Raw genomic sequence first — 18,461 nt, 5'->3', positions numbered from 1 at the left:
TTCATAAAAAAAAATAGTTGCATGACTTTTTATCCTAATCAAAAAGTGTAAACAAAAAGTAAACTTTTTGTCCCCTGTAATCCCAATTTTTATTAGATTAAAAAAATTTACTAATTAAAATTTTAATCAAATGCTAATTCAATCGATTGAAATTTAAAATTATTATTAACGAAAATTCAACATGTCTAAAGATTTATAAATTTAAGTTTCAAATTATCCGAATTTCAATTTATCCAAGATTTTAATTGAGTTAAGTTTATCAATTTGTCCAAATTTTAATTGTATTAAATTGTCCAAATTTTAATTGGCTTAAGTTTCAATCGAAGTTTCAATGTATTCAAATTTTAATTGTTTCCAATCATCCGAATTTAAATTTGTCAAAATTTAAAATTGAGAGAAGTTTAAAATTATTCGAATTTCAATTTGTCCAAATTTTAATTGACCTAAATTTTCTACATTTATAATTGACTTAAGTTAAAAATTATCCAAATTTTAATGGATTTAAATTTAAAATCATCCGAATTGAAATTTGTCCAAATTTTCATTAACCTAAGTTTCAAATTATCCGAATTTAAATTTTTCAAAATTTTAATTGACTTTAGTTTCAAATTATCCGAATTTCAATTTGTCCAAATTTTAATTGACCTAAATTTTCTACATTTATAATTGACTTAAGTTTAAAATTATCCAAATTTCAATGGATTTAAATTTCAAATTTAATCCGAATTGAAATTTATCTAAATTTTAATTTTTTTAAGTTTTCTTGCAACAATTATTTTTTTTCAGTTTCTTTGAATGAAATGGAATTAATTTTTTAAAATTTTATTGAATATTATATTGTAATCATATTATCGGGTTTAATAAAAACGCATAAATAAATTGAATACAAAAGTGTGATATTTTTATCTTTGCGTATATATATACATATATGTATAGAAAATCCACTTCTGAAATTGCTTCTTTTTTGTCTGTCTGCAACTCCTCTTCTTTTTGCTTTGATGTTCACTGTATTTAGTGTGACTGGGTCGAATAAATATTGCCTACTAAAACCTTTCACTCTCCGTTAGATTGTACCTATCATCAAAATAGAATCCATAATATCATCCCCCCGTCTTTCACGTTTTATAATACAGTGATTTAATGAATTACAGTTTTTTTTTTTATCAATTCATCAATTGTTTAATTTGACAATATTTTTATTTTTTTAGAATATTACTCTTGAAAAATAAAATTAGTTAAATATATGAGTTATATTAATTTTTCGGCTATGTTAAAATAACAAAAACAGTAAATTACATTTAATTAATTCAATTACTTTTTTCATTTGTTTCACTAATTGTTTAATACTCACAATTAATTATTTTTAACTAATTCAGATTTTAAATATTATTATTATTCGTTTTGTATGGAAGAAAATTTTTCATTTATACTTAATTATTAAATTACTTTTGTTTATTTATGCATTTACACGAAATTTGATCACTTAATTAAACAAGAAAACTTAGAAAGTATATATATATTCATGAAATTTTAGTATACTTTAAAAAAGGATTAACTTGATAAGGAGTATCGTGAGCACTTTACCTCATTACTTTGTGATGGAGGTAATTAAATCAATGTATAGGTTATAGGTGCAAGCTTCATTAAACCGATAAATCTTTATATATATAGAGACAATTATAATAAGATCGTTGAGAATATTTAAATGGAAATTAAAGTGGTGAAAATTAAAACAAATGTGTTTTTTTTATGATTTCAGTATAATTATATATTTGTATATATATCATGAGAAAAATTGGCAAGATGTTAAAAAAAAGAAAGTTCACTTTTACATTTAAAGTTTAATATTATATTTCAACCGAGAAATGACTATCAACTTTTATTATACTAAAAAGTGAACTTAGAAAAAAGAATTGTTAATTTAAATATAGAGATCTGTTTGAAAGATTTTGTTTAATTTAACAAAATTTGTAAATTTTATTTTATGGAAAATATATATCACTTTCATTCAAAAATATTATTTTTCCATTGAGCAATAATATTAAACTTAAGGGTTAGTTTAGAATGGGCAAATGTAAATTTTTCCTGGAATTCCAGTAGAACGTCCGAAATATGTCATATCTTTATATTTTTTACACCTACCCCACCCTGTTTTTCTCTATTCTAGTTCCCTGTCCCTGTATCGAAAAAGAACTACCATTCCCTGCAAAGTGTCACAATTCGGATGTTCCACTTATTATTTTATATTTATTGTCCATAAAATTTTGGGATTATTTTGACATGATTTTTAACCTAAAAAATTATTTTTCGTTTTTCAGTTTTTCATTGACTTTCGAAATATGTTAACGAAAAATTTTTTTTTTTTATTTTTATATAAAAAATAAGGATTTTATATAAACAAATTAATTTTATTTAACTTTGGATATGATTTTTTACTGTTTTTTTTTTATTTTTACATACCTGGAAATACTAAGAATATTTTACAAAAAGGTTTAGAGTGTGCCTATGATGATCCATTTTGTTTAAACATTTTTTTTTCTTTTTTCGTTTTTTTATTTTCCAAAATAAAACGCATTTTAATTTGGATTTCCTTGAGAAAATTTTCATTTTAAAAAACGAAAAAAACCTGAAAACATATTTTTTTAAAACAAAAAGGATCATTAAGAGCAATAATTTTTCCATTTTCTTTTTTTTTTGTTAGCTTTCATCTTTTTATAATTTAAATTTTTTAATATCTTTATTTGAAATTAATTTTATTTTTATATTATTAAACTCCCTGATGAGGAAATGATTTTAATTTCGAAACGTTGAAAAAAGTTTATTGTAGAAGATTCCTCTTCTTTTACAGAGCAATTTTTCCTCTTATATATAATGTGCACTAAATTATTCCTGTCTAATTGTGAGGATTTTCCTCTTTTATCATTTGAGAGGAATAAATTCAAATAAAGAGATATATACTTATTCATCTTTTTTTTCAATTTACGTCAAATTCAGAAATGTTAACCTTTTTTCATTTTCTTCAAAATACAAAAAGTAAGAAAAATAATACAATAGTAAAAAGATTGAAAAGAAATTGAAAAGATTATGATTATTATTATTATTTTTCGAACCTATGCGTTTTACTGGTACCAAAGTTATTTTTTATTGACGATTTTTTAAATATTAAGTTTAAAAACATCATTTAGTAGTTACTCGAGACGTTAATTGCAAATCAAATATCAATTTTTCAAAATTCAAAATGTCGAATCCAATATGGCGGAATATTTTTTAAAAATCAATCTGATTTACTCGAAACTTTTCATCTTAGGGTCTTTGTGGCCTCTAAATTTAATATTACACATTACATGCAATAATTGAATGTTACGACGTCTAAATATTTAAATATTGAAAACAATGAAAATAAAATATTATGCTTAATTTTTAAAAAAGTAAAGTTATAGAGAAAGTTGCATAACTAAATATACATTTGATTTGTAATTAACATCTTGAGTAACAATTAAATAATGTTTTTAAACTAATTATTTTAAAAATCGTCAATAAAAAATAACTTCATTACCAGTAAAACCAGTAAACCACATTTGGTGATATTAGACCTCCATGAAGTTGGCGTCGACGCTCAGCGCCGAAAATTGTTTTTCACTGGACGAAAAATGTCAAATTATTTTTTTTTTAAGATTTTCAATCCAAATAATGCCTTGAGAAATACTTTTCAAGGTACTATGTGGACCCAAAACCTTTTCGAAAATTATTTTAAAAATTTGGTTCCGTGAAAAATAAATTTCGACGCTGAGCGTCGACGCTAACTTCTTGGAGGTGGCACATATTAGAGTAAATTTTTATAAATGTCCGAATATTTTTATCTTATTTAACAGGTCAATGATGGTAAAAATACATTTTTTTTCATGAAAAACGGACTAGCTAGATCTCTAAATATTACCTAATAAAAAAAAAAAAATTTATCTCTTCTTTTTCCCTAAGGAACAATATTTTGAGGTAGCGTTACAGAAATACAAAAATCGGGTTTTTTTAGGCACCCTAAATATTCAGTATTTTAATCAGAATATTCTCAAATAGAGAAAAAAAAATTAATTTTCAAACGGAATATTTCTTTCATTTTGCCACCGAAAAAAAAGAAGTTCTTAATTTTAGAGGATTCTTCTTCTATTGACGCATTTACAATCCTATTCGAAAAAATCGAAAAAGTAACAAATAAAAATATGAAGGAGAAAAATTCTTTCTTATTTTTATTTATATAAAAATGAATATATTTTTAAAATAATATTTATATATTATGATCACTGTAAAAAGAAGGTACTAAAATAGTACCGATTTTAGGTATCAAAAAAGAACCAAATGACAATTTACTACCTAAAGTCGGTATTAAATTAATACCTTTCGATTTACAGTGATGCTGAGAAATTTAATTCTAACTGGAATATTACAAAATTCTAATAGAAATAATAGGGGTTAAACACATTGTCTTTAATTTAATTAATAATTAATTAATAATAACATTATTAATTATAATAAATTAATTATAGGTAATAAATATTATTTTCAAAATTACAGATGTAATTTGTTAGACCCATTTCACATAGAAGGTTTCTTAGTGCGATGTCCGTTATTTATTTTTAAACTGTCAGTTTTCGAAAAGTTTGAAGGTTTGCGTAAAAAAAAAACAAAAAACTAATATTTCTAGTGGAATAATCTCAATTATAGAAAATCTCAATCGAAAAAGAAAGATTAAAAGTAATCATCTAACCAAAATCTTCTTAATAAAAAAAAAAAAGAATCCTCTATTTTTTAGATAAATATTCATATATTGAAAATAAAATGTAAAAGTAAATATGTTAAGAGAAATTTTCTTCTTCTCATTTTAAGATTTTATTTTTTTTCGCTGTGAGAATTTATTTTTTTCAGTAATAATCTATTTGTTTAAATGTCATTGTTTTTATTATTAACTTATTGTTCTTTCTTTCTATTTTTTTTTTTTTTCAAAAACTCTTTATTTTTATATTTTTCTCGTCGTGGACTTGTACTCTCTGGCAGCCCCTAGAATCTAGAATTCTCGAAGCCCCAGGGTTGGTTCTCAGGACGTGTTGCGAAAAGAAACCCCCGACAACCGAGGAACGTCGATAACGTCGGAAAAACGTAAAAGGCGCGGGCTAGAAGGAAGTAAGAGGGAGGGATGAGAGGGTGAAGGGAGCTCAAGAGAGAAAGCAAGAGAGAGAGAGAAAACTAAGATCATGGTCTCTTCGGTTGGCGAAGGGTGTAAAGGGGGAAGATACCATGAAGAAAAGGGGCCAAGAGAAAATAGCGTCTTCAGTAAGGTATAGGGGGGGAGGGAAGGACGAGAAACGAGTAAATGAAACTAAGGGAGAGAAAAAGAAGGAGGGATAGAGAATAAGTTGAACAAAGAAGGAAGCTGCAGGAGCAGAGGTAGAAGGAGAGAGAACGAGCGAGAGAGAGAGAAATACGTCAGAGATAAAGAAAGACGCAAACGGAGTAGAGAGCTCGCTTTGGAGACCAACTCATCGAGAAAGAAACGAGATATAGGGTGAGAGAAAGAAAGACAGGAGAGGGAGAGAGGGAGGAATTGAAAAAACCCAAAGAAAAATTGAGATGAATCGTGGAAGGGCGGAACAGAAGAAAGAAAACGAAGAACGCTCTCTCTAAAACTGAGCGCGAAAGAAAGAAAAAAAAATATATATGGAAGAAAACGTCCTTCTCTCGTTGAGCTTCTTCTTCGAGGCTTCGCGGATAAAACTAGCAAAAAAAAAAAAAAATGATGGATACACTTTAATGCAATATATATATGTATAACTATCGCGAACTAATCAATGAAATTTATTTTCCACTCTATAACTATTATAAATTTCAAAAGTGGCAATTTTATTTGATTGAAAATTATTTCATTTTATTGGAAATTAATTTTTAACTCTTTTTGTATATATATATATATATATTATATGAAGAAGGAAATGAATTTTGAATGAAATTCATAATATTGTAGTCAGCTTCGAGTAAAATAGGAAAAAAAATTGCTTGCATTAAAAGTGCGATGTGAGTTCAGCAGGTGGCAGCACAATGCAGAGAGGTGTTTTTTTTTTTAAACTTGACATAGATTATGTAGCGAACAATTAATCAAGTTTCGAATGAAGGCAATTTGTTATCTATTAATATAGAATTTCAAATTTAATTATTATATTTATGATGAATTGGTAATAATTATTTGTTCTTGGGACTAATTAAATTAGTAGTTACTTTAACTGTCACTATATATAACTGAATAATCAAAAACAATTTTTTATTTTGTTATTTTTTTTTTTTGTGTATTGAAAATTATATTTTTATACTTTGTGTTTGTAAATAAATTATATAACGGTACTTATGAAACAGTAGTTTCATATAAAAATATATTTTAAAAGTGAAATTAATTGCGATTTGAATAAAAATTACTAGAAATTTTTATAAATTTGATACTGTAAATTATAATTACAATAGTTTTTAAATTTGGTAATTTATGTAAATAGATATACAGACATACAAAAAAAAAAGTGCCCGGGTTGGAAGAACAAAGTACCCTACCCCCCATATGTATTTTGGGCCGCTGAACACGAATCTGAAGTCCATTTTGCTCCTATACACGTTTTACGTTTCTTCCTAACCTCAAAAAACATTTCACATTTTTGGTGGTATACGATTTTTTTCTTTTAAATTGATGGATTTATATGAAACTGGTTATTTAGGGGTTTTTGAGGTCGCTGATTACGAATCTAAAGTCAGATTTTGAAAATTCAAAATGGCGGATCCAATATGGAGGACGAAAAAATAAAAATCATTCGAATCGGCTTGAAAATTGTTACTTGGGGGTTTTTGGGGTCGCTGATTAAGAATCTGAAGTCAGATTTTGAAAATTCAAAATTGCGGATCCAATATGGAGGACGAATTTTTAAAAAATTGTTGGATTTTTATGAAACTTGATACCGAGGGTTTTTTGTTGTCCCTGATTGAGAATTTGAAGTCAGATTTTTATAATTCGACATGATGGTCGCGTATTCTTATACTTTTTATAAGTTTATTTCAAGTTTCATAAAAATCCAAAAATTTTTTAAAAATTCTTCCTCCATATTGGATCCGCCATTTTGAATTTTGAAAAACTGACTTCACATTCTTAATCAGCGACCCCAAAAACCCCGGAGTAACAATTTTCAAGCCGATCCGAATGATTTTCATTTTTTCGTCCGCCATATTGGATCCGGCATTATGAATTTTGAAAATCTAACTGCAGATTCGTAATGAGCGGTCCCTAAAACTCTCAAGTAACAAATTCCATAAAAATCCAACAATTTAAAAAAAAAATTTTAAATCATTAATTTTCAAAAAAATTCGTAATCAACGTTTATATGTCAAACAACGATCATAACCATTTTCTCTCTACGTGTAAACAAAAATACTATCTTCGAGAAAAATCTTTCTCTTTGTTCGTGAAATTGCGAAAGGTTCCTATTCTCTTTCGATGAATTCATTCGTTTAATGTATATATATATATATATATATATATATATATATATATATATATATATGGGGAAGTTCACACCAACTTAATCCATTATCGATTTTGATATTTTTGATTTAGCTATATTTTTTTTTCTTTTCGAACTCTATGAACATAAAATTTCCCATTTAAAAACGTACAACTTTAAAAAAAAACTTCATTAAAATAGTTACCCTTTTCAAAAAAAAATTATGATCATTCAAAAAAATAATTCTTCAAAATCTGAAAATTTTGAAAAATTGGTACCTTAATTGTTACTTCTTAATTGTTTATAATTAATTAATTTATATTTTTTCAAACATGAAAAACTGATACATAGTAAATTTTAACTATAATTGATAGCAAACTGTCAGTAACTAATTCAAATTTTTAGTTAAAATTTTTACTACCGTCAACAGGGGTTATTATACTCATGAAACGATACTTTTTTTTACTAATTGTAAGAATTCAGAATTTAAATAAAAAAATATTTCAACTCTTCTGGTATATATCCTGTAAGTTATATAATGAAAAAAATTTTTTTTACCAGAGTTATAAAAACTTGAAGTGGTGAGTGTAATAGCCCTACAGTTGAGGCTATTATACTGAGCAAAGTTTAGTTATTTCATTTCATTTATTTATTAACGGGACTTTTATTTATAAAATATCCTCAACATTTTTTTTATACAGCTTTAGCTATAGGAAATTTTTTCTGCAGATAGTCTGGATTACAATAAAAAAAAAAAATAGTATTCGGGGTCACTGATTACCTTCAACAAAAAAATTTTTTGAAAAATTAATTTTAAGAAATGAGTATAATTACCCAGAAAATATTGGTTTTTTAGTTTTTCGCACTTTTTTCTTAAAATAAGCATAAAAAATTTAGCGCATCATGTCTACATTTTATTAATTCAAAACTGTCGCTGAGTATAATAGCCCCTGGGTAAGTAGAATAGCCCCAAGTTGACGATAATTCAAAATTAGAAAGTAAAATTTAAAAAAATATATGAATTTTTTTGAATAAATGTTATAAACGATATATTTTTTGTTTCTTTATAATAAAGAATAAATAATTAATAATGACTAATAAATCTACACAATGAATAGGAAAATTCTATTGTTATAATTTAGAACAGATTAGAAATATCTCCAAGTGAATCGATGTCATCGAGAAAGAACGACAAAGGGAATTAAATCAAAAAGTGTTTTTCTTTTTTACAGATAAAATAAGCTCTTAAGAGTCGCGCGGTAGTAGAGTGTGCGATTGATTTTTCTGCAACACTTATAAAATCGACACTATATATATATATATATATATATCGATACGCTTTCTTGACAATCAAACAAAACAAATGTAATGATGGCACTCAGGATTTGAGTCTCGAGAGATTTAAAAGAAAAAAAAAGAAAAAAAAATCGCGTGCAACATTCGAAATTGAGAACAATGATCTCAGTTACAGAATCCAGATTTTCAAGTTTTGAAAAGTAAACCACTTGCATATAATTTCTATATAGAGGTACAAAAGCCGCGCACTCTATATACAATAATGTCACTCTTTCAACAAGTTCATTTATCTTCAAGTTTCAGAGGTTATAAATTGCACACAGCAATTTGGAATTTACCGTAGATTTCTCATTCACGAAATATGCATAATCTACTCTCTTTTTGAGTCATAATAATGCATATTTCTCTTTTTTTTTCTTTTTTTTTAATATTTTTAAAACGAAAAAGAATTTTTTGTTGTTGGTATTGTTATTATTTTTCTGTACTCTATGAAAATTATTTTTTTCATTAATTTTTTGTTATCAATACATATATTATGAAAAAGATTTTTTTTCGTTACTTTTTTTTTTAATCATTTCGTGCAATATGAACAAAAAATTATTTTGGTTAATTTATTTTTTATCTTTTGTACTCTATAAAAAAGAGTTTCATTATTTGTTTGAATACTTTTTTTTATTAATACTAATTTCCAATAATTCTGATTTAGTAAAAAAATTAAATTTTTAGTTAATTGTAAATGTCTAAAAGATCATTCGTAAATGTTCATTAACTTTTATGGCACTTAACGATATTGTGTATACCTATATAAATTTCAATTTAACAGTTGTTATTGATAATTAAGAAGTCTAAAAAAGTGGGCTGTAAATTCTTTGTCAAATTAGTTAAACCGCAATCATTATAATTATTGCTTTCGTCATTACCTACATATATATATAGATTCAATACCAGAATATAATTTCGTTTTTTGTTTTGAAACAAGACGAAAAAATAAAGGTGAAAAGCTCTTTTTATTAATACAGTCAACAAGATATTATTCTGTCCTCATTATCTTGCTTTATCAGACTTTCAAACATATATAAAGTCACATAGGTAACCTATTAATAAAAGATACTACACGATTCACGTAACGTTATGAACATATAAAAATGGAATCTGTAAACTTCTATTTTATATTATATGTATATAAATTCAATACTTGCATATAATAAAAAAGTAATTTATATATATATATATATATATATATATATACTAAAATATAGTATCGATATCAAAGATCAGAAATTTTTCATCACTTTGAAAATCTTGCAAACTTTTATCAAAGTTGAATGTTTCAGTTTTACGGTTTCTGAAAGTAGGCCAGATACATTAGATGAAATTTTACCTCAAGTGGTATTTGATATCCTAAGTAAAGAACTATAGAGAAAGCTTCCTATCATATAAGAGTTTCTTGGACTGATTATTTATTTAATGATAAAAAATTGCATTTTCTGTTTTTTTATATATATATATATATATATATATATATATACTGAAAAAAAAATTAGGTTTTACTACTTTTTAACTACTCTGAGTAGTACAATAGGTCCTAAACTAAATTTAAACGCTTCTATTAATAATATAAAAATAGTTAAACCAATTAAAAATGTAATTGGTAGAATGACATTTTGTGATTGTATTAACTCAATTTAAAAATGTTAAACCAACTCAAGATGTAAGTAGTAGATTTTACTACTTAAAGTGGTTCAATAGGCTTTAAGAACATTTTTTTGGTACATTTAATAAATATTTTGCAATTGAAACTACTACTTTAAGTAGTAGATTTTACTACTTAAAATAGGAAAATAAAATAATTTTTTATTTATAATTGTTTATTATCAGTAGAATTGACTTTTTCATCCTCTCTCCTATACTGACGCTTATTTTATGCCCTAACGATTATGTACCTAACAGAGAAAATTTCTAATCGACGGGAATTGAACCCTCGACCCTAACGCTCGCAATCCGATACCTTAACCGACTAACCACGCACGCTCGCTACGACAGTCTGCAAACTACTCGAAGATTACTTTCTGATTGTCCAATTGGTAATTTAACTATTTAAAGTAGTCATTTTTACTACTTTTATTAGTTGCTATAACTATCCTTTTTAAGTTTTGACTTGTCAATTTTTCATCTTTTAATTATATTATAAGTTGTTTAATTGCATAGTGCAGTAAAATCTACTACTTAAAATGATAGTTTTAATTACAAAGGATTTTTTAATTCTACGACATAAATGTTCTTAAAGTCTATTGAACCACTTTAAGTAGTAAAAGCTAATACTGAAAGTAGTAGTTTTAATTGGAAACAATTTGTAAATTTTACATCAAAAACGTTTTTCAAGCTTATTGAATTAATTAAAATAGTAAAAAATTACTACTTAAAGTAGTAGTTTTAATCACAAAGGATTTGTTAATTCTACAACAAAAATGTTCTTAAAGCCTATTTTACCACTTTGAGTAGTAAAATCTACTACTTAAAGTAGTAGTTTTAACTGAAAACGATTCGTAAATTCAACATCAAAAATCTTCTTTAAGTTTATCGAATTAATTAAAATAGTAAAAATCTACTACTTAAAGTAGTAGTTTTAATAACAGACGACTTGTTAATTCTACAACAAGAATTTTATTGAAGCCTATAAAATCATAGAAATTAATAAAAAATTGACTACTCAAAAAGCAGTTATATTAATTACAGAAAATAATTCCTTTTACTACATTTCATATAACTGGTGAATAGTAGTTGGATTTACTACTCTTGAAATTTTGAGTTGACTACAATTCCACTTGTTTTTACTACCTTAAGAAAGTTAATTTTACTACCGACTTGTAGTTGTACTTTAACTACATATTTACGTAAAATCAACTATTACTTATTAACTTCTTAAAAATAGTTACATTATCTACATGAACATGATTAGATTAACTAAAAAAGTTGTTATTTTAACTACTTTCTATTCAACTACCCAATAGTAGTTGAATTTCTCGGCAACATTTTTTTCTGTGTATATCTTTCTTAATCTAAATTAAAATTATTGACTATAATTACTCCTTAGTTTCGTAATTTGACTTATAAATTAGTAATCTATGACTAAATCAATTAAGGAGGATGATGAATGTAACATAACCTAAAATTAAAGAATAATATTTAACTCTAATAAAAACATATAAGAAAACTTAATTTCAATCAATTTTGTAAGATAAACATTTCGAAAGAAATGATATTGAGTTAAATTAAACAAATAAAGACTAATTCAGATTTTAAAGAGTAACAATTGAATTATAGAACAATATAGTAATTTTTAACTATAATTCGGATTTACTCTCCAAATTTGAATTAGTATAAAAGTTTTTACTAATTTTAATTACTAACTGTTTTTTTTGCTACTTATTCGTTAGAATTCACTCAAAAATAATTATAAAATTTTTTTTTTTTCACTATTTCATTAGTTATTACCGAAACAAATCTACCTTACCGACTGACGGTAAAAAAAAATTTTTTTGAAAAATAAAAATGTAGGCAATTACCGACTTAGAAATCTACCTTACCGACTAATGGTAAAACGGTTATAATTTTATAAACTATAATTTATAGTCAAAAGGTCATGCCTACTAAATAAAATTAGTTAAAATTTTACTGATTCAAAATTTAGAGTATCACATTGTTCCTTATAAAATATTTCGAAAATCAATTTAACTTAAATTTTTTGCATTTGACTTACAAATATCGCAGTTAAAATTATCGCATATACGGAAAAAATCTTTATCTGGAACAACGATATGTTTCTCTAGAATAACGAAAACTTTCGCTGTTTTAGTGAAACTTATTGCTGTTCCAGTGAATGTTATAGCTGTTCCAGGTGAAAATTTTAATTTTGAAAAATAAAATCAAGGTGATAAAATTTTTATAAACAAAATATTTAAACAAAAAGATTTATCAGGTTCACTCTAGAACTTTTTGTAAACTAGTATTAATCAAAAAGAAAATATATTTGAGCCAGTACTGGCTCAATATCGGCTCAGTACTGGTTTGCCAGTACTGGGGTGGTACTGCTACAGTACTGATACAATTACTATACAATTAGTAAAATTAAACTACATTCTAAAGCAAAAAGTGAATAACTAATTTAAATTAGTAAACATTTTTACTAATTCAAATTTGTAGAGAGAAGAAAATTAATTTTTTTGAAAGGAAAAGAAAAATTACCTTAAAAAAAATAAATTCAGAAAAAAATAAACAATAGTTGAAAATTTTAAACGAAGATGAAGTGGAATGTGTATAGAAGTGAAAAAACGTGGGAGGTATAATAAAAGAAGAAATAATAATATATATATATATATGAAAAAGATAAAAAAAAAGAAATTTGGAGAGATAAAAAAAAGAAGAATATAAGAAAAGAAATAAACGAAAGACTTAAAAATAGAAATAAAGCAACTTTTCAAGGGGGTATGAGATAAGGATGCAGATTGATAGAGAGAGAGAGGGACAAAGAGAAAAAAAAAGAAAGAAGGAGAAATAGGTATAGAGACAGAGAGAATATGTTGAAGAATATTGCGAGATAGAAAAAGAAGAGAGAGAAGAATGAGTTTAGAGAATTTTCGTTATCGTCCCACGTCTAAGCAGCTGATAAAAGTCCGTGTGCCTGCGGACAGATAAGGAGAATGTGCCGTATAAAGAGTCACATAGATAGAAACTGATAAAACACGATTCAGAGAACAGGTGAATGTCGACGGACCAACGCCCCGAACTTTGATCCAAAAACATCTTGCAAAAAAGAAAAGAAAAAAAAAAGATAATTTGTCTCGGATTTAATTTTTTTTTTTTAAAGTGAAGTGCAATTGGAAAAATTTAACAATTTCAAAAGAAAGAAATATTGAGAACATTTTTTTTTTTTTTTTTTTTTTGGAATTTAGAGACACGTTGCAAAAAAGTGTTTTTCCCCGGAATTTTATCAGTCTTCCTTCAGCCACTCCTCATCAGACGTGGATCTTTTCATGCGTCTCTCACCTTCATCGCTCTTGGAGATTTTTTTTCATCTTCTTTTTCTCTATATCTTTAGTGTCTACGGTTTTTAGTGTTTTTTTTTTTTTTTTTTTTATTTTTTTTTTTTCTTATCGTTAGTATCGTCCATACTCTTTGAGAGAGTCTGCTCGATTTTGTCCTCTCTTTTTTGTTTTTTTTTTTTGCATTCATACGCGCTGCCCACTGGTGATATATCGGTGAGAAGGACCTTTTTATGGAGACTGGTCCCTATTGGGGTGTACACTACAGGTACTTTTGCCACGTGTTATTCGCAACTCGGTTGATGGCGCTATTATCGTTATATATAAGTAATTTTACGATTGTGTAAGTGCACTTTTTCAAAACATGTGTCTCTCTCTCTCTCTCTCTCGCTCTGTGAAAAAAGAAGATCAAACCACTGAGATATATATATATTTTTTTTCTTTTTTTTTTTTGACAACCATTGTGAGTTTAATTTTATATCTGTTAATTTAAAGATTTTCAAACAATTAAAATCATATTTTTTAGATTTTTAAAAACTCTGCAAAGAAATAAAATTTCTTTGGTAACTTTTTTTATGATACTAAGAAAATTTATTTGTTTCAAACAAATTATCTTTGATTCAAAAAAAAAAAAAAAAAAAAAAAAAATTATCTTCATTTCAAAAGAATTTTTTTTGTTTAATTCAAATAAATATTTCTTTCGCCCTATACATGGAAAAAAAGGAAATTTTTAAAGATTCTAACTGATGTTTGCTATTGGATCTATCAAAATTAATAACCACAGCTAAATTTTTTGCTATGACAGTGAAAAAGTTTATTGTGATAAACAATATTAGTCTTAATTTTTAAAAATTTACTGTCACAGCAAACTTTTTTGACACCACAGCAAATTTTTTCGCTGTCCCTGTATTATAGCTAACGTAATTTGATGTAATAGCAAATAGTTTGCTGCCACAGAAAATTTTTTCTATGCGTGTATCAATGTTAGACTTTCTTTGATATAATGAACAATTTTTTTTTGAAACTATAAGAACGATTTTCAATATTATAGAATTTTTATATAACCAAAAATTTACTTCACAGAATTTTTATTTTTAAGAATTTTTATTTAACATAATAGACATATATTAATGAATTTTAATAAGATAGAATATTTCATTGAATAAAATTTTCTTTCAGATGAATTTAAAAACACAGAAAATTAAAAGGCGCATTAAAATAAGCTGCAACGCTTATTATTTTAATCCAATTTTGCTTATTTTAATCCATTTTGGTATATTAAAATAAGCAAAATTGGATTAAAATAATAAGCGTTGCAACTTATTTTAATGCCTTTTAATTTTCTGTGAAATTAAAAAATCTTACAAAAAATTAAGTATTAACATTTAGCGCCCTCTGTAATAAAAACTATTAAACAATATTATTTACACCAAGCGGCAAGTTTAAATATTTTAATATAAATGTTTTGTTAATTAAAAACGGGCGCTGAGTATAATAACCCCGGGTGAGTAGAATAGCCCCAGTTGACGGTAATTCAAAAATTAGAAAGTAAAATTTTGGGATGCATGATTATGTTCTAAAAATCATTAGTTAGAATTTTCATTTTATGAAATTTCATTTGTCATAATTATTTTTAAACCGAATTTTTACACAGAAAATTAAAAGGCATTAAAATAAGCTGCAATGCTTATTATTTTCATCAAATTTTGCTTATTTTAATTCATTTTGGTATTAAAATAAGCAAAATTGGATTAAAATATAATAAGCGTTGCAGCTTATTTTAATGCCTTTTAATTTTCTGTGTATTTGTTCGAATTAGTATTTTGCAGAATTTTCTGTTATATAAATAAAATTCTCCCCAGGTGAAACGATTCTACGGAAATCACTCCACGGAAATTCCATACGAAATTCCGCAAAAATTCTATACGGAATTCCGCAAAATTTTGAAAGTATTCCTTTCGTAATTTTGCGAATTTTTTTTGAAAGAATTCCATACAGAATTGCACAAAATTTTCAATAAAATTCCACAACTTTATTTTTTGCTGATTTTCTTGTGATTTTAAAATAACTGCTGCTACTATAACGAAAACTAGTCGACGATGATGTTCCTGGTGGATATAATATAGAATTTATGATAGATTAATTAATATCTAGTCGAAGTTATTTGAGAGGTCAATAAAACGTTTTCCAAAAGAAATTTACTATTTTTCAGTCAACTATAACTAACGGTGGTTGAATTTCTCGACTAATTTTTTTCAGTGTATCCACCAGCAGTTATTTTAAAATTACAAAAAAATCAGTAAAAAATACACTCAATAAAAAAAACTAGTAGATTTGACTACTTTTTAACTACCCTGCATAGTTCAATAGGTCCTTAACTGAATTTAAAAAGTTGTATGGACTATTAAAAAGTAGTTAAAAGAACTAAGAATTTAGTTGAGTCAAGGAGATTTTGTAATTGTTCTAATTTTTGAAGTTTGATTTAACTACTTTTGTTAAGTACAATTAACTATACTAATTCTTAACTCCATAAAAAATAGTTAAATTGACTACACGCACATAGTTAAAATAACCAAAAAAGTAGTTACTTTTACTAATTTCAAGTCAGTTAACTAAAGGTAGTTGAGGATTTCGGCTAAATTTTTTTCAGTGTACAGTTGTGAAATTCTAACAAAAATTTTGTGCAATTCCAACAAAAATTTTGTGCAATTCTGTATAGAGATTATGTGTGTAATTCTTATAAAAAATTCGCAAAATTACAAAAGAACTTCTTTCAAACATTTTGCGGAATTCTGTATATAATTTTTACGGAATTCCGTGTGGAATTTCCGTGAAGTAGTTTCCGTAGAATCGTTTCACCTATAGAAAATCGTTTTGATGAAAATTTTGCAAAATACTAATTCAAAGAAATAAAAATTCGGCTTAAAAGTAATAATGACAAGTAAAATTCCATAAAATGAAAATTCTAACCGATTCTAACTATAATGATTTTTTTAGAACATAATCATATGCGTTTTGGTCTGGCCCCGTGTTTTGTAGACGTCCCCAAAAAAGGATTTTGCAAAATTGTAGTTCAACATACGATACAGCTAGATCAATTTTTAGACTCAAAAATCCTTAATTAATTGCGGTCACCTGAATAAAAGCAAGAAAAGACTATAATAATATCACAAATAAATTTGACATATATAACCGTCGCAAAATTTTGATATTTAAATAATGTAACCAAACTGACATTAACCTCAGTTTATACTTGATTATAAAATGTAAAATAAACATAATTCTTTATGTACAAAGAAATAAACTTTCCAATTTCATATCTTGAGATTTAAAAAATTTTGATATAGAATTTATATTCTTATTCTTCTGGAGAAAGGTAATACGAAAAGAAGTGAACGGAATGAAATTGAGATCTGCTGTGTAAAAAAAAAAAGAAAAAAAAAAGAGGAACCTAGTCAGTCTTTACGAGAAGCAGGTGCAATATAATTTTTTTTATTACTTACCTCCTTGTAACCTTATTCAGTTATTTCTCTGTGTATGCTGCGCAAATGAAATGAATCAGGTTTTTATGTCAAATGAAGGTTATATATATTTGTATCTATATCTCTTTTGATTCGAGAAAATGTGCCTTTGTCATCAACAAAAGTATACGAATTTTTGCACAAAACTTTCTAAATTACAATAATTGCCATACTATATCAAGTTTCAAGTGAAAAGAAACCTTAAAGATAAAAATTTTTTTCGGTTATGTTTAGTGAATTTCTGGTAAATTTTTGTTGATAAATGCAAAATAATCAGTGGAACATCCGAATTGTGACAATTTTCAGGGAATGGTAGCTTTTTTGCTATACAGGGCGAGGAACTAGAATAGAAAAAAGCAGGGTGAGGCAGGTGGCAAATATATAAAAATACGAGATATTTCGGACGTTCTACTGGAATTCCAGTAAAAAAAATTTTATTTTAATATAACAAAAAAAATGATGAAAATATTTGAAAAAGCAAAATAATGAAAATTATTATTTATTTTTTCAGTGGAGGCATGGCCGGGCAGCATTACTGCCTGCGCTGGAATAATTACCAGTCGAATATGACGTCTGTCTTTCATCAGCTATTACAAACTGAAGCTTTCGTCGATGTCACCCTGGCTTGCAATGAGGCATCTCTAAAGGCACACAAGGTAAAAAATATTTAACAGAAGAAATGAAAGAAAAAATTTAATTTTTTTTTAAAGAATTAATTTTGAAAATAATCAAAAATTAAATTTTTTATACAGGTGGTTCTTTCTGCATGCAGTTCATACTTTCAAAAATTGTTACTCTCCAACCCCTGTAAACATCCAACAATTATAATGCCCCAGGATGTATGCTTCAATGATCTCAAATTCATCATTGAATTTGTCTACAGAGGAGAAATTGACGTTTCACAAGCAGAACTTCAGGTATGAATGCCGTGTAAATTCTCATGATATTGTCTCTCTTTAATGATATCTGATTGAAACAAATTCACGTATATACGACATATACATTATAATAAATGGTGTGATTAATCTAATTTCATTGAAGAGAAATAATTTATATTTGTTAAGATACATTGATTC

General features: G+C 26.0%; 1 protein-coding gene across 5 annotated transcripts in view; it reads left to right on the top strand.

The window, feature by feature from the left end:
• LOC127286141 (protein bric-a-brac 1) overlaps nucleotides 1–18,461 on the top strand; it is a 108,732-nt gene that overhangs the window by 34,951 nt on the left and 55,320 nt on the right. For all 5 annotated transcript variants that reach the window (XM_051312463.1, XM_051312468.1, XM_051312456.1 and 2 more), the window contains exons 2-3: nucleotides 17,897–18,041; nucleotides 18,138–18,302. In XM_051312463.1, coding sequence (XP_051168420.1) covers nucleotides 17,904–18,041; nucleotides 18,138–18,302 — 303 coding nt within the window. In that variant the 5' untranslated portion in view covers nucleotides 17,897–17,903. The remainder of the gene's footprint in view (nucleotides 1–17,896; nucleotides 18,042–18,137; nucleotides 18,303–18,461) is intronic.

The sequence above is a fragment of the Leptopilina boulardi genome, unplaced genomic scaffold (assembly GCF_019393585.1).
Source record: "Leptopilina boulardi isolate dan_hultmark-lab unplaced genomic scaffold, ZJU_Lbou_2.1 LbouV2_121, whole genome shotgun sequence".
Classification (NCBI taxonomy): Eukaryota; Metazoa; Arthropoda; class Insecta; order Hymenoptera; family Figitidae; genus Leptopilina; species Leptopilina boulardi.
The sequence above is the reverse complement of the archived record's forward strand: the minus strand, read 5'-3'. Positions and strand labels throughout refer to the sequence as shown.